At 39.3% G+C, this 24,243-nt stretch overlaps 1 protein-coding gene across 1 annotated transcript in view; it reads right to left on the bottom strand.

Moving 5' to 3' along the window:
* LOC149537110 (DNAJ heat shock N-terminal domain-containing protein) overlaps positions 1–24,243 on the bottom strand; it is a 322,115-nt gene that overhangs the window by 150,720 nt on the left and 147,152 nt on the right. Inside the window, exons 10-11 of the mRNA XM_089807127.1 lie at positions 24,013–24,109; positions 23,379–23,414 (exon numbers count right to left, since the gene is read on the bottom strand). Coding sequence (XP_089663253.1) covers positions 23,379–23,414; positions 24,013–24,109 — 133 coding nt within the window. The remainder of the gene's footprint in view (positions 1–23,378; positions 23,415–24,012; positions 24,110–24,243) is intronic.

Genomic DNA, 24,243 nt, shown 5'->3' with positions numbered 1-24,243 from the left:
AATGAAATACCCTATCAATGGAGCGCAGAGGTAGAAAATTCATAATTGACCTGCACACACAAATGGTAGGTGAGGAGGCAACGTCGTTAGACTGAGAAGGTGAAGTTAAGAGTGACGATGAAGGAAAAAAGAGAATGGAACCGGACAAAGAAGGGGTATTGAGATTAGAAGGACGATCGAATGAGGATGACCTAAACTCGGGGAATGGCCTTTTCCACAAGCAGATGGAGGATTACGAACTCTTTCCAAGCTATAATATGTTAACGGTCGATGAAAAGGGAGAGGAAAATGAATGTCCGAAGGAATACAAAGAAGTGGAAGAAACAAAGGCGGTTACAGCTAAAGCTAAAGGCAGCAAAAGGAAAAATTCCACTGTCTGGTACATGGTGAACAGACCGCACGAAAAGAAAAGGCTACATTGCACCATGAAATTAGTAGAAAGGTGACAACAGCAAGGAAATAAACTAGATGAGCGATGACTGCAGGCACAATGGGCCACGGAAGTTACACAAAACAGGTAGAAGATATGGCAGGAGAAGCTTTTGAAATTGAATAAATTTCAAGCGGGACAGCTGGTGTTGAAGTATTGCGGACGGAACGAAATCAAACCAACAAAGTTTAAAGTGAAATGGGTCGGACCATACCAAATTCAGGAAGTAAGTGATAATGGAGCAATAAAGCTGTGGACCTTGGATGGGTGCGAGATTCCCGAGACCATCAATGGATCAAAGCTAAAAATTTACCAGGAGCGACAACGAGGCAAAGTAAGTAATAATTGCCCTATTAGACCAAGTTAGAAAAAAATTTGAAAAAAAATATTTGAAAAAAAATATTTGAAAAAAAAAAATTGAAAAAAAATTGCAAAAAAGTAAAAAAGAAAAAAAATGGAAAAAAAATGAAAAAAAAAAGAAAAAAAAAGAGAGAAAAGGAAAAAGTGTGTCCCACAAACACATGCTCCACAGACGCAAGGTGTCCCGCGAACACTTGTTCCGCGGACACAAGGTGTCCCATGGACAGGTGGCCACAGACCACGTGCCTTGCAGATATGTGTCCCGCGGGAGTTTGCGTTTCGCAATGATGAGTTTCGCAAATATTCCTCCATATGGATTTTTGCATTTCCGCGAACTGGGTTATACACGTCCCATGGACAGAGTAATTTCACAGCGACAACATTCCCATAGACAGAGATTTCGCAGCGACAACATTCCTATGGACAAAGTTCTAAATTTCCACGGAAGGTATCCCACAGACACAGCTCCCTCAGCTCCACGAGTGGTTCCCTGTCTCCCATGGATTGATTTTTTTTTCCTATCCTCTACGGCTCTACATTCCGCATCAAATGAATGCAATGGGTGTTTTGTGTGAAGTTTAGCGGTGATGCAGTGACGGCACTAATCTTCAGCTTTGGAAGGCAAAAGCATCAAAGCAGTTAGGAGTGATAGCGAGGTAGAACAGATGAAAAAGGCACAATAGCGGATGAGCAGAGGAAGGAACATACAAACAAAAAAAGATGACAAATCAAAAATATTCAGAACGAATACCGTATGATGCCGAAGGGAAGGCGAAAACATAAACAGGTAGTGAAACATAAGCAGTTGCAGGAAAGAGTGTGGGATCGGAAGAAAATCATAAAAATGGTGTGTTCCATGGAGTTTTGTGTGGCTTTGAGAGTGCTAATTTGGTCTTGGCGGCGAGGGCGCTGCCCCTGGACCCCACCCTGTATCGCGACAGGAAGCGCGCCTGGGGCACTGCCCCTCGACCCCGCTAGAGGCGTTGCCCCCTAGACCCCCAGTCGGTTCAGTTATTAGTCGTGGGAAGTGTGACCAATTGATGAGACCTGGAGCTACTGCAGGCATAGTGTCTGAGTACTAGAGGTAGAGAGAGCACTAGAACAAGCCTTTCAAGAAGGATGATATGCTTTGAGGCACTCGGAGTAGGTGTTGGACGTGAGGCTGTCATGGTGGATGCATAGAGAGCTTGAGAGGAGTTGATCATCCAGTTGAACGCAATACAGTGACACTTGGCTAAGTGTACCCAAGAGTTGGAAGCAAAGAAAGTAGCATAGGTGGCTATCAAGGTCAGCTTGACTAAGGAGACAGTATTGTGTTAGCTGAGGCTACAAATGCAATGTGGTTTGGAGACCAATTTGGTGCAGGCACGGGACGAATGTGAAAGTGGTGTGACAGAAACAGATATATCTTGTAGTTAGTCAGTTAATGTACTCTGTTTTGTTAATCTGTCTCAGATATTTTGTAATTGTCGTCCGGAGACTACTTTTTTCTATTGGGGGGATGATGTCGTCGGTAGATATTGTGTAGCCAACGGGTTGATGTCGTCAGAAAATATTGTGTAGCTGACAAATTGATGTTGTTGGTAATTATTATGTAGCCGACAAGCCCTTCGAGAAGGTTCTTTGGAATGGTATATGTACAACTTTGGATCATCATTGTAATCATCGTTGGAAGCATTATGTAATCTCTTTGGCATATATGCAAATAATAAAAGGAGTACTACTGTTACATGTTCTTGTTTATTATCTGTATGCATTAATCTATTTATCCCATAAAATAAACATCAAGATCCTCTATTAAATGATTTTGACCTGCTAGAAATTTTTCATACAAATTTTTGCACTGGTCTTTTTCAAGGGGATCCTGAACCAATTCAAAGTACTTTCTTTTTGCCACATCCGTCTTATTTTGCTGCTCTAGATGAAGCTCCAAGTAATCGTTGAATGGTAAATCATTCTGAACTCGAGTAGGAAGTTTTGATACTCTTCGTAAATGTTAAGTATTTATGTTCTTATATCTGTTGATTGGAGCACCCACAGTCCAAAATATTCAACTCTTTCTTCAGGATTGCTATAACTCATGAAGGGTTGCCTATTGACTGCTCTTGTTTTAGGCCATGTAGAGATAACAAAAGAGGTTGCCACTATAGCAGAATCATGCTTCTCGAGTGTTCCATCTGCACCTTCATTATGTTGATGATTTAGCATGCTACCTGAAATGGGTAATATCTCAATCGGGTTCCTTTGATGTATTTCCCCACCTGTATCAAGCACCTTCAATAGAAAGTTTTAGTTCAAACACCAATAATTAGATACCTGAATTCTTCACAGCAGAACCGCAACTGCTGTAAAAAGATGCATGTGGATAGTATTTATTATAGCATCGGACTATCAAGGCCTTAGGAAGTTCATACCTATAGTCAGTCTCCACATTATCTTTTGCACTGTTGCCATCCCCACCATTCAATGTTGAATATTTTATAGTATAAGAATTTATCCCACCTTCAGCTGGGTAATGTACACATAAATGTGGAAATTTGTGACTGAAACCAAGTTGTTTAGCTGTTTAAAGGCCACAAGGATCACATTGCAGATATAAATTGTTATCGCTTAACAATGATATCTTCAAGCTCAGCTCTCACAAATTACAGCTTCTAGAAAATAAATATCTCATTGAGCAATATTCAGCTCTTCAACAGCTATCTAAAACTTTTTTGTTGATTTCCAAGTCTTTACAATCCACAATCAGTATTAGTAACTTCTGCCCCACCAGGTACTTAATAATAAATGTGTTGATGATAAAACCAATGCAACCCAAAACAACATAGTTCATGCACAGGTATGTGATAAATGTACTCAAATTAATATATTTTCTCTCCAGATGCATACAGTAACTACAAGAGCGGAATATATTTGTTTTTGTAGTTATTGTCTTCACCAACTAGGAACACAGACAACATTTCAGGTGCTGTCACATTCTTGTGAATGGACATTTCTAATCACAACATAATTTAGAAGTCTCTTATATTAAAATTGGCATGTATTGTCGTCCACTTGTTATCTTTTGAAAAGATTAATCACTTGGAACATCGGGACCGGGTGGAATGCCTCCTGGGAAGTCTTTTGTAGCCAAATTTTTTCCAATTACACTTTTGTTTGTTACAACAACCGATCAAAGTTCACAGTTTGAAAACGTTGTATGAATCTCACTTCTAACCAAGGGATTGCAATCCTTCCCACAAGATTCCAATGTGTGTGTTAGAAATCCACCGTGTGAGACTATTGTTATTTCCTTCTCCTTTCATGTCAATAACCAGTTAAGAAATGCTCTCCCATGAATTACAAATTCTTCTATTTTTTCTCTAACATCTAGCTTCCACAAAACATCTTCATTTGTTTCTACCAGAGAAAAATCAATGGCAAGGAAGAGATGCAGGTACTCGTTGATACTTTTCCTCTTCCAATATTTTGCACGAACTTCATTCACGGGAATGTTAATTGCAACCTGATAGAATATTTATCCCCTTCTACAATCCTGTGAACAACTGGACCAAACTCGATATAACAATTCCCTCAGACGTTACACTTAGAGGTTATAGGCACGTGGATAACCAAAACTATCCAAACTCGGCGACCTCCACGTTGATATGTAACACACCGGCAATATAAGGTATAGCATGGGTGGCGTATTTGAAGAGTCACCAATTCCACGTTGAAGAGTCGGGAGTGTTGATATTGCCACGTATACCCATTTGCATTATTTGTCCTCTACGAATTCTATAACGGGAAAGGTGTTACAATAGTGTCGTTTGGAATTCCTGCCACATCTCTCCTTATTAGCTTCAAAGTATTTTTTTAATTTTTTTTAATACAATTTCAATAGTTTTCTCAACACAACCTTTACCAAAATACTCAAACGGCGGCCACCAGATATGTTGAAAAACTTTTGATTATTCCCGATAACATGGAAGAAAGGAAAACTAACAGAGGTGTTGTTCATGTAATTTCCTTAATTCTAGAATTTATTGTTTGTGCTTGTTGGAACGAAATACTTAACCTAACATTGTTAAGTCTTTACGCCAAACCCAAATATACGTTACACGAACTTCTGCTCACTTCTAACAGTTTCTTTGCTTCTTTATTCTAGCACCCACATATACCAAAAATGGCTAGGTGTGAATTTATGTACTTGGAAGCATACCCAATGTAATAAAGGAACTTTATTTTCTTGACTCGAGATGTTGATTGAGCTTCTTAATTTGATTCAATCAGTGCAACATAAAAAAGGAATTGCACAACAGAACAATCTCTACCTTCAACCAATGTTAGAAGCTGAATACAAGAAATACCAATTTACTGTCACTCCATTCACAAAGAATTATCAAAACATTAATAGTAGACTATTGAGGATGCCTACCAAAAAACAAAGAAATATCCTTCATAAACCAATAAAATCCAAGCGAGGTGAAAGCTTTGCACAAAAACCTCCTTAAAAGCTTCACGTTTTGCAGAGTATTGTTTTGGTAATATTTGGAATAGTGTGTAGGTCATTAAAGAATAATGTTTTGGAACTCACCACAGAATAATCAGCAGTGTGAATATCTGATTTCCTCGACCCTGGCTTCTACTCACAATTTGTGCCCCAGAATGTACTCAGGGCTTAGCATTGCTCCATTTTATGCTAGAATATTCAGAGTTTATAACATATTTCAAGACTATTCAAAATTTCTTCAGTACGGAATAATGCTTGCAGGGGCAAAGACTTCAAAGCTGAAAAACAGGTTTTGCTCATCAAACCCAGATAAGGGTAAGAGAACTGTAAAACATTTGTGTTGTTACTTTGAAACTCACAAGAAACCAAACTTGTTCTGATAAGCCTTTCTAAAAATCTACCTCTGCTCAAACTCTAGTATGCAAATCTGTCCCTTCAGGATGGCAGCATACATGGCTCTATTATAATTTCAAAAGCTAGCAAAAAGACCAGCTCTGATGCCACTGAAATATCCCAAACCAGATATTTACTCAATTTCCTTTTCAATAGTATATTTGGGACTGAAAATTGTGGATGTATTATGAACACAATCGAAACCTGTAGAAATTCCAACAGATATTTATCCAGCTTCTTCTTGAATATAGTATTCAAAAAACTCGAACATGGGCAGATATAATACGATACAATAATAAAACTAGAAGATTCTCCACAATATAATAATTCATTCTTGTCAAAATAATATTCAGGAATTGAAGCATATAAAATGCATTACAAACCAATAGCATAAAACCAGTAAATTCTCATAAAACTCCTTAAAATAACGTTATTCCATTATACAACAATAATACAATAACCGGTTTCCAAAATACAGTCCTAAATACAGCTTCAAAATCAGATTGGAAAACTTAAGAAACTAACCTGTAAGCACATGCAAGACACCTGATGTGACATCTTCGAGGACAATAGATTTGCATCCATTGGCTGTCGGCACGAGGGGTTACGTCCTCATACTAGCTGAAAGCTGAAGCTTTCCGATTACTCTCCCAAGAGAGAACTGAAATCTAAATAATAAATCTAAGTATGCCCAAATGAAAGAGTCTTCTCTTTTTATCCCAACAATTGTGACTCTTCAACCTCCCTCCTGGCTTTTCATCTTATCTCCCTAGTCCTTTTTGCCCCATTTATAATATTAAATTGACCTTTTATATTTCAAGTCCACACTCTCCAAGTCAATATTAATATTATACATAATATGCCTTCAATATTGAGGAGAACCGTACGGAAGCGTGTCTCACCAGCATTCAGCATGTGTAGAGTTATAGGAGGACAAAAGATCATCACTTTGCTTCACATAGGTGCCACCCATAATTTCATTGATGCTAGATGCGTTGAGAAGCATCGTATAAAAACAGAGAACTTTGAAGGAATTAGAGTTAAGGTTGTTGACGATTACACTCTAAAGTGTGACAAAATATCTCAAACCTACCCATGCAGTTGAATATCTATGAGCTCAAAACAAGCTTCTTTCCAACAGGTAGACCCCAAGACAGAGGAATTGAGCACATCACTATGTTGGATGAGGGTTCTAAACCCCTGATAATCACTCCCTATAGGCACCCCAAACGACTTAAGGATGAGATAGAGAAGACAATTAAGTAGCTGCCACCTATTGGGCATATCAACCCTAGTCACTCACCATTTGCTTCATCTGTAGTCTTGGACAAAAAGAAAGATGGCATTGTACAAACATGTATTGACTACAGGGTACTGGATAAGAGGACTATCAAGAATAGGTAGACTATCCTAAGGATTGATGAGTTGATTTGTGAGCTACATGGTGCCCAGTATTTTTCCAAAATTGATTTAAGGTCAGGATACTATCAGATTCGTGTTAGGAAGTAGGATATCGGGAAGCTAGCCTTTTGTTGTCATTGTGAGCGTTTTGAGTTTGTGGTTATACCATTTGAGCTAACCAATGCCCCTGCTACTTTTCAGCCCACAACGAACAGGGTATTCCACTCACAATTAAGTTTGTACTAGTTGTCTTCATTGACATCTTGGTGTATAGAAAACATGGGCAGAGATCTTAGAAAATTGGAGACATTGGATTATAGCAGAGTATGCCAAGGATTCTTGGGCTTCAAGTAATAGGACAACACAGGATGATAGATCCTCGACTGTGAATGATCTCATCATTTACAAGGGGAGAATATTCTTGAGACCAGGATCTGAGGTGAAGAACATGTTATTGAGGGTCTTCCATGATACACCTATGCCAGGTCATCCTTGGTACTTTAAGACTTATAGACAAGTCTGGGAGAGATTCACTTGGAAGGGCCTGAAATCAAATGTTTATTGATATGCTAGAGAGTGTCCTACTTGCTAGCAGAATAAACAAGGACACACATACCCTGCAAGTTTGTTACAGCCACTTCCGATTACTAATAGGAAATTGGAATGCATCTCTATGAATTTTATTACAAGATTGTCAAAAGCACAAGGTAAGGATTGCATTTATATGGCAGTCAATCATTTGACTAAGTATGCTTACTCCTTTCCAATCACTACTACATATTCAGCTGCACAGATAGCACAGTTATACTTCCATGAGATATTCCATTTGCATTGGTTGCCTAGAAGTATTGTTAGCGATAGGGTCACTCAATTTATGAGTCATTTTTGGCGGGAGCTTTTTCAACTTTGTGGGATTGAGCTCATTTTGATTACAATGTTTAGATGTTTTTGAAGACTTCTGCAAGCATTTCCATTGTTACAAATTGTAGTTAAGCTTATTAGCAGCAATCTGCAAGATATCCCTTTGTGTAAAGTGTTTGATAAGGGCAAAAAAATCATAAAATTGGAATCAGAATTAGTAAAGGATATTACAAAGGAAAACTTAGAAAATGATGATGACAGTACAAATATGTTACCAATCATGTCATTCGTGAAGGACAAAAAGGAGTTATTGAAAGTTTATTTTTTAATTGGCAAAAACACCATGAAAGGTAATAAAAGGAGACACACAAATTTCACACTTCTCATGGTGTGACCACTTCTACTCAGCACCAACCAGGGCAAAGACTTCATAAATTTGCAACTTAAAAAGATGGCAAGAGAATCCTCAATTTCCAAATCATGAGAAAAGGCAATTTAAAAAGGGCAAACATATAATGAACCAAAGCAGGGGTATTAGGAGAGAAGTGAGTGTAATTTATCTGAACTAATCAAAAAGGACAATGGAAGTAGCAACTAGCTGGTTAAAAATTACAAATGTAACCAGCATACGATAAAGGCTTAATAGAAAAAACAATTGTGAATTCTCCTTGACAATGATGTCTAAAAACAACAAGAAGGAATTAGTTGGCTGCAATCCAAAATTCAAACATCACCTTTAGTGATTAAGATAAGAATAACATAATAAAAATGTTGGCACTCGGTCCACTTAGCTGGTGTTGGGAAGAGAGTGAATTCTCCATGCTATTTTGAAACTTTTTTAGCATGTTTTCATGGTTCTTCTCTACCAATGACTCTTCCCAACATTATGACACCTAACTGCAACCATATTGTTCATGGCCCTCGCACTAGTAATGACTGTGTTGCTTCGTGTAGTCGTCTCCCGCATCCATGTTTGTTGGTCTTTCCATGGCTTCTCCCTACATTCAATAGGTCACACATTCACATTCGTTTGTTTCCTACTTGGTTGTGGGTTGGTTAGTTGCTATTGGGTCACCAAATGTTTAGTTCCTTTCCTCCTTTCATTTGTTTATGCTACTATTGTGGATTCTTGCTCGTCATGTTTTGACCTTGCTTATTTGTGTTTGCATCGTCTCAAAGTGGCTTTGGCTTCGGATTTGGGTTGGTCTATGATCCATTTGCACGAGCTTGTGCCTTCCATGTTGGCTTCACCTTCTCATTGTAAAGAGGTAGTGCCTTCGGTGTTTGTGTCCTCACTCAATTTGTAGTCTCAATATTGCATTGTTTTGTTGCACTGTTGCTCCTCAACGCAAGCACAGTCTTCCCTATTCCTCTATTCATTTTGTCGGTTTCTTCTAGGCCACCATTCTTTCTTGGGCTTGCTTAGGATCTTAGCGTTTACATCTTGAGCTAGAGTCTCTATAACTCGAGCTTGTCATTCTTGCTTTGTGGGCCTTTTTGTTGATTGTTGGGTTGTCTCATTGTCTTATTGGTGGCTTGCATTGCTTTGCAATGCTTTCTTATTTTGTTGCATGCCTGTTTGCTTTTGCTCTGCACTTCATGACATTCTCCACCTTTTTGAGCGGTTGTTATTTTCTATAATGGAGTCTACCTCGTCTTGTATCTCCCAACCATCCTCCACATCTATCAAGTAGGAGCACATTGTTGGTCGCATTATCAAATTGGACTCTAAGAACCATTGTTTAAGGGATACAATGTACTATCTCTCTATCAAATGTTGGCAGGTTTGAAACAACAAGTGGAATCAAAGGAATTACAAGTTACAGAGGTCTCTATTTAACTTGTTAATGTGTTCTCTGAAACAGAAAACCTCAAAATCCAAGTAGACTAAAACAAGGCACAGGTATTAGAAATATGAGACATCGAGGAGAAAGGGTACAAACTAGAGAACAAATAGAGCTCTCATAAATCAGAAAGATGGCAGCAGCTTGAGTCTTGAGCTTCTAAATGCAGCAACAATAAATTTGTACCCCTCTTTGGCGTGGAAGAGTCGATATAGGCTAGGATGGCAGATGCATGGTTAGATAGGCGAACGAGCTCAATTTAAGAGTCTGGAGCCTTTCTCCATCGATCCACTCCCAATCAGCTACTCTTTCCTCAATGACCAACTAGGCACCACAAATATCATGCTTTACAAGGCTTGGGTTGGCCATGAAAGCACCCTTTTTCTCCAATTCTTATCGTTGGCTAGTTGTCTTCGGTCCTTCGAGTGAGGAGGATCCTCTTCCATCGTCTCATTAACATTTTCACGGACAAAGACCTCACTAAATTACAGGTGGTTGACCTGAAACATCCCTAGAGTCTTGTTGCAGAGATTAGACAAATTGGAAGTGGGTTTTATCAAGAACCTCAAGGCTATTAATCAAGATTCCTTCCACCCTGGCTCACTACATCGCGAGACGTCATTCATCTAATTTGTTGAAATTATTTAATCTCTCTCTAAGACTCCATATCTCCTAATCTGTTCTCAATAGCTATCCTGACACTTTGTACCATGAACTCAACCGATATGGCAGCCTCTTGTCCATACATCAACTGAAAGGGTTTTTTTCCTGTAGTGACTTTGTAAGTGGTGCGATAAGCCCACAGTACCAATGGCAATTTTTCTTCCCAATCTTCTTTCTCCACTCTGAATGACTTGTATATCACGGACACGAGTATCTCAATGGTGGCTTCGGCCTGGCCATTGGCTCTTGGGTAGTAGGTGCTTAAAAAAGAATGAAAAATCTTGAATCCCATACCGAGCAATATGATCACATGGTTGAAGAAATGTCCCCCTCGATCTGAATGGGTATGTCGTACTATGATAATTATTTGTTCATATATGAACCTGGTCATACTCAAGGTTGAGTTATTAGAAAGGGCTCATGTCTCAACCCACGATATACCTACACCAACGTGCTCTGCTTGTCTTGAGCGGCCCCACAAAATCTAGTCCCCATCTCTCAAACAACTCTTGTGCATTAGAGGCGTTCAGAGGCATGAAGTCTTTTTTCAAGGGCTTCCCTGCTCTGTGGCATGGATTAGAACTCACAACCTATTCTCTCACATTGTTGTAAACTATTCGCCACCACAACCCTCTAGTAATAGTTTTCATGCAGTTGTATCTGATCCCATATGTCCTCTTGTCCAGTCTTCATGGGCTTCCCTCAATACACTTGGGACTTCTCCTGCATGACGCATCGGCAAATTACTTGATTAGGCCTCAAATTATTTAACAACCCATTAATCAATTGGAGTGTTATGCTCCTTAGCACCAACTTCCTTCTTTCGCTTGGTTGCATCTCTCAAGGGAACTCTCTTGATGAGAGCTATTCTCTAATACTAGTATATAACAAAGGTGAGATTGCAATTCTAAATAAATGTCCATCCGAGAAGTCATCATTAACACCTTTGGGTGGCTCAGTAGATTTGATTCTAGACGAGTGATCTGCACTTACGTGGATCTTCCCTGATCGTACTATGATGGTGAATGTGAATTCTTGCAATATAAGTAACCATCTACTTACCCTCCCCTCAATGATTGGCTTGTTTACCAGGTACACTAGAGCTTGGTGATCCACGTAGAAAATAAATGGAGTTGCCAATAAAAAATGCCAAAACTTTTGTACGACATAAACCATCCCGAGGACTTCCGTCTCTATCATACTGTAATTCCTTTCCACCATCAACATGAGCCTGCTTACAAAGTAAATAGGGTGGTCCAACCCATGGTCTCATGGTTGTGCTAGGTTTGCCCTAATGGCAAAGTCTGATGCATCCACATGGACATGAAATTCTTTGTCATGGCTCTCCCATTCGAGTCAGTCTATCCAATGGGTAAGTCGCTTTTCAATAAATCTCCTATTGTACCCAATATGCCCCAAGAATGATTTTGCTCCAGTCACATCCACCAAAGGCTCCATCTTGAGAATTACCCATGCCTTCTCGAGATCCAACTTTGCATACGACATGTCCAATTAGTTCTCCCTAAGGCACCATAATTTTGCACTTTTTCAGATTAAGTATCTATCTATTGCATCAGTACCTCTTGATACATTCCTTGAGGGCTACCAAGTGTATGTCTTCCAAAATGAAAATGGACCAATTGTCAAGGAAAGCCTTGAAGTTCCTACCAGACATCTTATCAAAGATATACATGATGATCCTATGAAACGTGGTTCGAGCATTACAGAGTCTAAAGGGCATTCAGTTGTACGAGTACACTTCATCTTCCAACATGAAGTTTGTCTTGAGTTTATCTTCTTCAGTAATGGATATCTGTGAAGGGTATTGGAATGGATCCTTGATAGTAACTACTTTCAAACACCTGAAGTCCACAGATATATTAATTTGGTTAGGTGTCCTTCAACAAAATCATGATTAAGATACCCACTCAATTGTCCATACCTAAAATATAATGCCTACATCTAACATTCTTTCAATCTCATCATTTACCCGTGTTGCATAGTTCTTGTTCATCATGTACGTACAGCTCCATACAAGCATGGTTCCTTGTACTAGTAGGATCCGATAGACAAATAGTTCTAGCGAGACCCCTTTCAAGTCTTTATAGGTCCAAAGGAATACATTCTTGTATTCCGTAAAAATCTTAAATGTCGCAGCCTTGAGGACAGGGTTCTAGTCATCACCTACAAGGATGTTCTTCGGGTTGGCTTCATCCCAACTTCATGACCTTTATTGAAGGCTCCTCATACTTTATTGGTTTTCATTATCAAATCATTGTGCAAGAGTTTTGATTATCCTAACTTCCCCTTCTTTATATTCGTCGTACTCCAAAGGGAATGGATGCTTTTCCTTCCCTTCATCCACATGTAACATATTGTAGGGGAACAATTCGTAATCTTCCATTTGCCAATGGAAGAGTCCAAGTCATCTTTCGAGCATCATTTTATTTCTTTATTTGGTTCCATCTTTCACTTCCCTTCATCAATTTCTTCCTCAACTTCGGACTTGAACAAAGATGTGAGATCTTCACTAACCATTTGTGTCCATAGGTCAATCATAAACTTTCAACCGCTTCTCTCCATTGACAAAGTGTTTCTCTTCCAATCATGGTTCACCTTCACCTATACCAGCCAACCCCTTCCAAGGATAGCAATGTTCCCTTTTCCTTTTACTGCTATCACCACAAAATCTAATACAAAGGGTTATGTTCCAATAATTACACGTTGTGCCATTAGGGTCTCAATGGGTTTGATGTCATGCTGATTGGCACCTACAAGTTGGAAGGTCGATGGCCACAACATAGGTCGCCCAAGTCTCTTCCATGTTTCCTCTGGTGGTACATTCACACTGGACCCTCCTCCATCAACAATAGTGTCTATCACGATGGTTCCAAGGATACTCATCTCTACCACCATCGAGTGCTTTCCTGTATTTACTATTAGTAACATTGGATCTTCTGCAATTCTAAGGGCATTCTCCCTTAGTGAGTTTTCTAGCTCATCGTAGGTTCCCATCACCTCCAGCCCACTTGATGCCTTGGGATGGTGTCAAATTTAATAGAGTTGTTCTCAACTGTGGCATAGTGACAAGTTCTTTCAACTTGATAGGAATTTTGGTTCGCACCACCTAACGTTTTATATTTTGTTTCGCCTAACACCTTAGTGAGATGTTGGCAGTGTCATTTGTTTCTCTTCATTCTACCATCATTTCCCTTATTGTATTTGTTTTGGCTTCTCACTTCCTCCTCTTTTCAGCTTCGAGGTTCGGGTAAGCGGCTTACGTTGCTTGTGCTTAGGTCATAGATAACACCTAAAAAATAGTACTTCCGCCTCGTGCAATCACTTGCAAAGTGACCCTATTGGTTATAGTTACGACACTATATCATTGGTCATCCACTTGCATCGTATTGAATACAACTACGACCCCCATTATTATTATTTCCAACTCTTTGTCCTCGTCAATTATTCCTATAACTGCCAGAAGATGTCACATTGGTGTTTGTCTTCCTCATCCTTGTAGCTGTTGAGGTAGATGCTTCTTGTGTCAACAAGACTTGTAGATGCCCCCTCATTTTCATATCATAAGGACATTCCTTAGTGGAATGACCAGCTATTTGGCAGATGTCACAAAATTGTTTCTTCAGTCAGGAGCCCTTAGTTTGACCTTTGCAATTCGTACACCATAGGTCCCCTTCTTTACTTTGGCTAGAGCTTCTTTTCATCGTTTTTAACTCCATCATACGAAGCATATCTTTTTGGAGAGCTTGAATTTTCGTATTTGACTCTTCACTTGTTATTGTCATCAGACAATTTTCTCTTCTTGTTCTTTGTTGTCTTGCTCGCTCTCCAAGTCCATTTCTCTATCATAAGCATCTGTATCGGGTGTCAATGGCAATATCTTCATCTTCCTCCAAATGGAAGGCTTTAATCCTTCAATAAACTAATGTTTCTTCAATTTGTCAGTTGGGTGCACTTTCCATCGTCCCCATTATCTATTTCAGTCATCGGTCATATCTGCAGAAATCTTGCAATGATTAAAGGGAAACACTACAATTTAATTAAATCATTTATAGTATCTTAACACACACAAGATTTGACAACAATCCAATTTGGGGAGAGCAAGCTTGAAACCCCTTCTAAGGGGAAAGGGATAACCCTAGCTTTCATGGGCTCCTCAACAACAACGGGGGGGGGGACCATAAGCTTAAGGAAGGTGATATAAGAGAGTTAGTTTGCTCCCCTCTAAGGATAGTAAAGTCCTCGCAGGATGAGATAGCGGCGAGAGTAATGGCAAGCATTGATAATATGGATAAGGAGATGAGCCCCTCTTCGCCTCAGGAGGATAATGGGGAATGGGAAGTGCAAAAGAAGAAGAAAAGGGGAGGGAGAAAACCAGAGATTGGAGTTTCAGGAACAGCAGGAAGACCATCAAGCAGAGTTACCAGGACAAAGCAAACTGCTAGAGATGTAGCCAGTGGTAAACAGCTTACACTGGAGACAGTAACAAAAGGTAAGAAATGAAACTCCTTTCATGGAATATAAGGGGATTGAATAATCCCCAGAAGCAGTATGCTCTCAAGCAATTAATATCTCAGGAAAAAATAGACTGTGTGTTAATTCAAGAGACAAAAATGTCTAGCTCAAATTTTGATAAAATTGCTAACTATATCTGGCCAGGAGTGGGGTATATACATAGGGATTCAGATGGAGCTTCGGGGGGAATTGCAACCATGTGGAATCTAAACTCGTTGAAGGGCTATGAGATCTGGAAGGAAAAAAACTTTATAATTACTCATTTCCAATCGAATAGTCACAGCTGGAAACTGGTTAATATCTATGCACCTAATAGCAGATTCGGGAGGAGGGAAATGTATGACAATTTGATAAGGATATCTGAAACTATGATGGAGGAGAAATGGATGTGTATGGGTGATTTCAATACCCCTCTTTACCATTCGGAGAAGAGGGGAGGCAACAGAGAATGTCAGGAGAGCTTGCAAGATCTAAGTGAATTTACGGGGAAGCTGGACTTCATGGATGTGGAGTTGAGGGGTAACCAATACACCTGGACTAATAATAGGAAAGGCGAAGATCTCATTCAGGTTAGGCTGGACAGATTATTACTGTCAGGAAATTGGAATAGCATGGGCAACTCCTGCTTGGAAAATCTCAACAGAACAGTGTTTGACCACTCACCCATTTTATTCCATTGGGAGGATGGCTATAAAGGGGGAAAGAAACCTTTCAGATATGAAATAATGTGGGAATCACATCCGGAATTCAAAGATAAGATTCAGGAGTGGTGGAATATAAGAATAGAGGGTACTACAATGTACAGACTTACCCAGAAACTAGATAATATTCGAACAAATGTCAGAGCTTGGGCTAAAAGTTCATTTGGGGATCTGTTTAAAGGTAAAGGAGAAGTAGAGGAAAAGCTAAAAAAACTCCAAGGGGCTATTGCAGAAGGGAATAACTCGCAGGAGAATATTTAGGAGGTGGAAAGAGATCCTGCAAAAGGAGGAAATTTTCCGGAAACAAAGATCTAGAATCCAATGGCTGGAGGAAGGGGATAAAAATACCGCTTTCTTCCACAGATCTACTTCTAACCACAAAAGAAGAAACACTATCTCAAAACTAAGTGAAGAAGGAGGAAGGGTATTAAAAGAGCAGGAGGACATGGGGAAACTTGTGGTTGATCACTTGAGTAAGGCGCTTAAGGAAGATAACCTTGCTGGGAACCAGGTGATTAGGAGAAGTCTGATTAATTCAATCCCAAGGAGTATAAGAGAAGAGGAAAATGATTGGATCCTTGGTAAGATCTCAAAAGAGGAAGTGAAAAAGGCAGTGTTCTCAATGAAAGCTTTTAAGGCCCCGGGCCTTGATAGCTTCCCACCTGCTTTCTTCCAACATTTATGGGAGGTGATCATATCTGAAGTTATTTGGGCGACTAGGGATTTCTTCAAAACTAGCAAAATACTACAGAGCATAAAGAAGACCTTTATTGCACTTGTTTCTAAAAATTCCAATCCTCTGAATTTGAATGATTTTAGACCTATAAGTCTATGTAATACTATTTACAAGGTCTTTGCCAAGGTTATAGTGAACAAATTAAAGCCTTTATTGGAAAAAATTATTGGTAGTCCTCAAAAGGGGTTTGTGCTAGGAAGGCAGATCCTTGATGCGGCTATTTCAACCCATGAGGTTATCCATTCAATGGAAAAGAGCAGGCAACCTGGAATGGCATTCAAGTTAGACATTTTCAAAGCTTATGATAAGGTCAAGTGGGACTTCCTTCATGATGTACTAGAAAGAATTGGATTTAACAATAGGATTATAAACTTGATCATGTTGATGGTGAGCTCAGTGCAGTACTCCGTCCTTCTAAATGGGTCCCCATGGGGTAACATAATGGCAGGAAAAGGCTTAAGACAGGGTGACCCCCTCTCACCTTACATTTTTATCATGGTTGCTGAAGTCTTGGGAAGGTCATTCTGTAAATTAGCTGATTCGGGCTGCATTAAAGGTGTGAAACCAGCCACTAATGCTGAAGCTGAGGTTATTCAGCAATTTGTGGATGACACCTTCCTATTTGGAGAATCTTCAATCATGGAGGCTGAAGCCTGGAAAATGATTTTACATAATTATGAAGAAAGCTCAGGGCAACGGGTGAACTACCATAAAAGCAAGATTTATTTCTTTAACACTGATCCTTCACTTCAAAGAAGGATTAGGAAAATCTTGGATTGCCAATCCGCTTGCCTCCCAAACACTTATTTAGGCCTCCCCCTCACTACCAAGGAGGTGTCTAATGAATTTTGGAATTCGATAGTGGAGAGAATTCAAAAGAAGCTTGCAGGTTGGAAAGGGAAGATATTAAGCAATGCCGGAAAACTTCAACCGATTGCTGCTGCCCTTCAGGGAATCCCTATTTATTTCCTATCCATATTTAAGATTAATCTTAATATGGCCGAGAAAATTGAGAGAATTCAAAGGAATTTCCTGTGGTCAGGGACTGAAGAGAAAAATAAATTGAATCTGGTCAACTGGGAGGAGCTGTGTAAACCAAAAGCTAAGGGGGGGCTTGGGATTAGAAGAATGAAAGACCTTAATAAAGCTCTTCTTACAAAAATTGGATGGAGACTGGCAGAAGGAAACACAGGGTGGGTAAATATTATGAAAGCTAAATATTTGTCTAATACCTCCTTTCAGTGGAACCTGTATAATAATGACCTCCCGAGTGGGTCAAAGATCTGGCAGAACATTATTAGAAATAGAGAACTGCTAAGAGAAGGATTGAGGTGGATTATGGGCAATGGCTTCAATATAAGGTTTTGGGAAGATAGGTGGACGGAGGGGAAACCGCTGGCTTTAAGTAAATTTAGTGGTTTAAAGGAACTCCTTAAAGAGGACATAGGGGTTAGAGTGGGAGACTACATTGATCAGGGGAGGAGATGGAAGAAGTTGTTGAAGGAGGATTATCCGCGGGAGATAGGTATTCTCATAGAGGAACTGGAAGAACTAATAAAGGAACAGAGGATCCCAGTGCCGCCACAAGAAGACGCTTTAGCTTGGGATTTAACTCCGACTGGGAACTTCACTGTCAAATCTGCTTATACCCTAATGTTCAGTAAGGAACTATGCCCAACTACGTGGAGTAAGGTATGGATTAGTAACCTTATACCTAAGATTAATTTCTTTTGGTGGACGGTTCAACATGGAAAAATCCTAACAATTGATAATTTGAAAAAAAGGGGATTCTACATAACAAACCGTTGCTGCCTTTGTGAACAAAAGGAAGAAAGTATTTACCACCTTTTCATTGAATGTCAGTTTGCGGTTGACATCTGGACTAAGGTTTGGGAAAGATTGGGGGTGGTATGGGTCATGAAAGACAACTTGGGACAGTTTGTGGATAATTGGGATTTGCCCATTCCATCATCCAAGACTAATCCTCTTATGGAAGTTTATCCCACCATATGTATGCTGGCACATATGGAAATAAAGGAATAACAGGATATTCAGGGGACAAAATAGGACGGTTGAAGTGGTCTTTGGAGTGATGAACAAACTGTTGAAGGAAAATATAAGAGTAGCTAAATACAAGATGCCAAAGGAGGAACCCAGAAGACTGGAAGGCATTGTGGCTGAGAATTGGGGTTGTCAAGAGGACTTCTTCCTTTTTGATAGCTCTACTAGGAGGAGGAAACAACAGACAATATGGAGACCACCCACCATCACACAGTATAAACTGAATTTTGACGGAGCTGTGAAAGGAGGACAGGGAGCGACTGGTGGTGTGCTGAGAGACAGGAATGGTGATGTTCTATTGGTTTATGCAGGCCAAGTGGGGATTGGTAGCAATAATGTGGCAGAAGCTATGGCGTTATTATGGGGTCTACAACTCTCTAGGGAAAGAAACATTTTAGAGTTAACTATAGAAGGAGACTCCAAACTGGTGATCGATTGGGTAAAGGGGGAGGCAAAATTGGGATGGAAGATCAGAAATATCATCCTGGATATTAAAAATGTATTGGAGGAAATGAGAATGGTCCACTTGCAGCATATCTACCGGGAGGGTAATCAAGTGGCAGACGCTGCGGCTGCCATGGGGTTTAACGTTAGGGCAATCACGTGCAGGGAAAATTTAGTTGATATCAACGAAAATCTAAGGATGTTGATATTCAAGGAAAAAGGCGGCAGAATTCAAAATGATGATTACTAAATTTAAAAGTAAGGCCAATTTTGGCGAGATGGAGAACTTTGTCGCTAAATTTAACTTTAGTGTTTTGGAAATAAGAGATAGACGTGGTCGTACAAATGACAAGTGGAGTAATTACGAATTAAGAAATTTGTCTTTTCGCAATTATGGTAACTCGAGGCAAGCTTCGAATCACTTCCCAAATGGAAGTACGATAGATATGATGGATTGGGATGTCAAAAATCGGCGAGGAGAGAAAATTAGGTTTTTTAATACCCACGAATCTCATAATAAGATGTTATGGGATTCTCGTGCTCATCATACGCGGGTCTGTAATTTCGATCCCTATTCCTCCAAAGGAGTAAAGCAAGAGAGCAGCCACAGAGAATTGGAAAGCGATAAAGTTTTGATGCGTATTTCTAAGGAAAAGAGGCAAGATAGTGGTGAAATTAATATGGGAGGTGATCTGAATTGGTTGGAACCAACGAGACTTGAGAACTTTAAGGACAGGATGGCGACCTGGTATCTCCTAAAGGAAGAGGGTTTTTTGCCGTATATGTTGTCCATGGCTGGGAACGATGAAAATTGTGCGTTACAGTTTGTGAATAATTGGGATGATAGGAAGGTCACAATCAATGGCATTACTTTTCAAGTCTCGGAGGAGGTTATTGCCATGGCAACAGGACTCACAATGAAGGGAAAAAAGTGGAAGAAAGTCACCAAAGTCTCGAATGAGAATAGCATGAAAAACTTCTTTGCAGAGAATGAGGAGCCGATTCGCTACTGAGGAGGGTTTAAAAGGGATAAGCTACCTGAGCCCTGAGATGACGTTTGTCTGGTTCTGATGAAGTATCTCACCCTGGAAGGCAGGTTTGTAGTGTGCTATTACTATCATTTTCCCTTGTTAAATCATTTTAGAAATAGGGATTTCATTTCCATTCCGTTTTTTCTTCTACATTCGCTTGAGGATATGATTAAGGATGTTAAGGGAAAAAAAAGTAAAGGCCTAAACTTCACCATTATTCATCAGGGGTTAATTTTCCGTCTATATCAGTTCCACTTAGCTTTATGTCCCCCTAGAGAGGTTGTTGTGGAAAACCCCCACCATAGTAGGATTTCCCCCCCGAGCTCCAATACGGGGACGAAAATACATACTCCTAGGCCATCTCCTAGTAAGGATACTAAGAAAAAGAGAAAACTTGACATAGCCATAGAACAAAAGGGAAACAAGAAATTAAAAGTTGATAAGGTGGTAGAGGTTGTTGGAGAGGATTCTGGTGAAGATATTGGGGGAAAAGCAAGAAGAAGGTCTGGTAGGCTAGCTCAGTCCCAAGCTAGAGGTAAGCAGAAGTCAATTAGATACCCTGTTGAGGAAGTTGAAGAAGATAGCTCTGACAATAATAGTGACAGAAGGGAGGAGGAAAGCATTTCCAACTCTGAAAAGGATGATGGTAATGAGGAGGGGGAAAAAGTTTCAATTCTGGGAACATTTTCATGGATGACACTCAAACTCAAGTGTCGGACGACAAAGAAAGGAATACTGAGACAACCCATGTTTCAGCTAGCTTCTCACTTAAACCCCTTACTTTTTGTGATGAGACAAGCAAAAAGGATAATTCCCCAATTACCATTTCTTCCCCTGTTAAGGAAAATTCAAAGATTTCTTCTAACCCACAGGTGCTGCAGGATAAACCAAAGGGACAAAAAATGAAGGAGGTTGCTGCGACAAAGGTCGAGGAGCATAAAGAGGAGACGGTGACAGTGGAGGAGCATTACAAAAACCTGGAGGAAAGAGTCAAAGCTTTGGAGAAGGGGTTTTTCACCTTCTCAAAGTTTGGACTTAAAGTTACTCATGCTGCTGCAACTACCCTCCAATTGCTGGCACAGGAGAAGGAGGAAGCTGGCTTGGACATGGAGGACAATAAATTACTCTTTAAGTTCCTTGCTGACAATTGGGCCCAAATTCTTCTTCATGCAAGAGGAAAAGAGAAAAAAGAAATCTAAGTCTTTTTTTATTTCTGTTCAGTTATGGGGTCCATCGATCCAAAGACTTTATATACTGTTTTGACAGTTATAGTTTTGCTGGTAATCAGCTGTAATTATGTTTTTATTAGGCCTGGGCGCCTCGTTGGACTTTGGTTAGTTGCTAGGGTTCCTTTCAGGTTCTAGCTCTCTTGTTTTAGGTTCTTATCTCTAACTGCTGGTTCTCCTATTCTTTTTCTCTGTTTTTGCTACTGGTTGGTAATGTGCTGGTTACCAGCCTTTTGACTGTTAAGGGCCGACCCCCTTGCTTTTGGTCACTTTTAATTTCAAAAACATATGATGAGTCAAGGGACATGCTAGAAAGGTTGTGTCTACATATATTCTCTCCATTTAAAGATTTTAAAAGGAGTATCAATTGCAATTTAAAAAGGGGCACCAAATAGGAAGAATAATAAGAAAAATAAATTGCATACATCATTTGAAAACTGTATTTTAAATACAATCAGTTATTTTAAACAGCCAGGAAATATCATCAGGCAAGTAAGAAAGACACACAGATCATAAGAGAGAGCTTTATGCATCTCTGTAATTGGTATATACAGTATTGTCTATTTTGATTATACATAATAATAAATTTAATGAGAAGAAATGTCAAAGCATTACTATCAATTATACATACATGCTAAAGAGTAGTTATTATTTCTAAGATGGGAAGAAGAGCAGAAATGCAATAAGGGAGAGGCTTGCATAAATCCAGCTAATTGGTCATTCCCAAGACAGGGTAGATATCAGCGACATTCAGCACCTTGCAGACAAAAGCCAAGTAAGGCTTACGGGCTTGGATCTGTAAAAACCTTGAGGGAAACCATTGAGTTTGGTGTCTAAGCAACTTGTTGCATCTTAGCATTTTCATAGACTTGAATAAAAACTAGGATCTCAGGGTCCTCTCAATTCATGTATAGTTTATTACTAATTCACCAATAGTGGTTATCTTTATAGCATGAATTAAGTTAATATAATTCAATTCAAGTATATTAAACATAGGTTCATTTATACATAACTAGTTGAACTTACTTAAGGACAGTACACATTGTGGACTATGCCCTCTCTTGTGCCTCTTTCATTCCCCCCATCATCTGCCTCCCCCTGGATGACCACACCCTCCTTAGCCTTATCATCAGTTCTCACCCCGCCCTCCCCCTCCCAAAGCCGCCCCACACCCGCACTTCGATTTCCTTTGAAGATGGAAACCAGGACCTCTTCGCCCTCCACCTTAGATGGCTCCTACCCCTGGATCCCTTCACCGCTACTGCATGTGCCTACACCATTTTAGATCACCTTGCCACTGAGCTTTGGGAGTCCTCCCTCCTTTCCTTCCCACACCACACTACCACTTTAGCCCCCACTTTAGTAGCCATATGAGGTATGGGTCTAAGAGTTTAGCTCAAAATGGTACATTTAGACACCACGACATGCAGCTTATCTCATACTACCACTAATGAAATACAGGTCAAAGAGTTTGGCTCAAACAAAAATGTAGCTGAATCTTGATAAATCATCATAATTAGGCATGCTACAAAAAAGGCCGCCTCCTTAAACGTATGTGATAATCCATCGAGTAAATTGAACAAATAACTCTATTAAGCTTTGCATTAATGCTCATTATTCATCAAAGAAACAACTTTACATTGCTTTGGCAATTTATCTTCTAAAACCATGTGATGCTTGTCAGGCTAATCATCATTTCTTATTGTTGTAAAATATCTATCTCAAATTTAGCTGGTAGCCAGCCATTGTTTCCATTTGAATTGTCATTTAAAATCAAATACTAATCTCTGCACTTAATTAGTAGGAGATTGCACTGCTTCATGCTTAACTGTCTATCCTCTGTAATCTAGAAAACACTGTTATCAGCCTTGACTGCTGATAATCTGGCCATGCGATCTAGGCAAAACCAATGTCATCATATCTCAACAATAAATGCAAATCCCAATTATAATCCTGTATAGTGTAAATATTTGTATATTCTGTTAATTGTAAATTTACTTAGCTCTCAAAAAATATTTACTTAGAATATGAATGGTCTTACTGCACACATTGTTTTATTTTATACTGTCTTGAAAGAGATAAAAAGTAAAAAGCTAACAATAATCCTTACAATCCAAAACTTCCAAAAAGCACTCCAAGAAGCATTCGTATAGAAACATTGCAAGATACAACCTAAATGAGAGCCATTAAGATATCGCATACCTTATGTGGTGCTGGCTTCCGAATAACCTCCCTAACCTGAAATATTCAAACATGTCAGGCATTTATTCGAATTTCCCAATGATGATTTTAATATAAGATTATTGAGATCCAGGCATATAATCTGTATTTTCAGTGATACCATCCTATGTCAATAGGGAAAAGGAAGACAGTTCCCATGGGACATAACATACACTGCCATATTAGACTGCATGTCTGTGGAAAATGTGCAACAGTACAAACAAGGAGAGGTGTATTTTCTTTTTTCCCTATACCCCTCCAACATGGAAGGTGCTATTTAATTAACAGTTACTACAATATAGAAAAACAGGATATTGTGGCAATTGACATTCTGCTCCCATTATCTCACCTGTCCTCTAGTGCTATTGTTTTTTAGAAGGAACTCCATAAATTCCACAAGTACATGTTGCTAAAATTCATAAGAACTATAAGTATGATTCTCATTCAGCACTAATATTTCACTGGATATGAGGCTTCCCTATCAATCTATATCCATCTCAAAAGATCAGTTTTACAGAAATGCTTAAAGTAAGAAAAATGAACCCTTTCTTAAAATGCTCTCATTATGAAATATTGCCTGTCAAATGTTAACAAAAGTAGTCTTCAGCAATATTACCAATGCGTCAGGTGAGTAGTACAGAATACGAGGTAGTCCAAGAATATCTGTTGCAATCCAATCTATGATAGCATCTGCATTTAGTTCTCCCGAATAGCTGGATAAAACAAATGTCAGAATTAAAATTTGAAGCAACACAAAATCCACAGAAAAATGACTATGGCATTACACTATAGGAACTCATTAATAAGAATAGACAAAGCTACTTTGGATCTTACAATTATCAGAGTC

Source organism: Cupressus sempervirens, chromosome 10 (genome assembly GCF_028749045.1).
Source record: "Cupressus sempervirens isolate cs-2001-9-10 chromosome 10, ASM2874904v1, whole genome shotgun sequence".
Taxonomy (NCBI): Eukaryota; Viridiplantae; Streptophyta; class Pinopsida; order Cupressales; family Cupressaceae; genus Cupressus; species Cupressus sempervirens.
The sequence above is the reverse complement of the archived record's forward strand: the minus strand, read 5'-3'. Positions and strand labels throughout refer to the sequence as shown.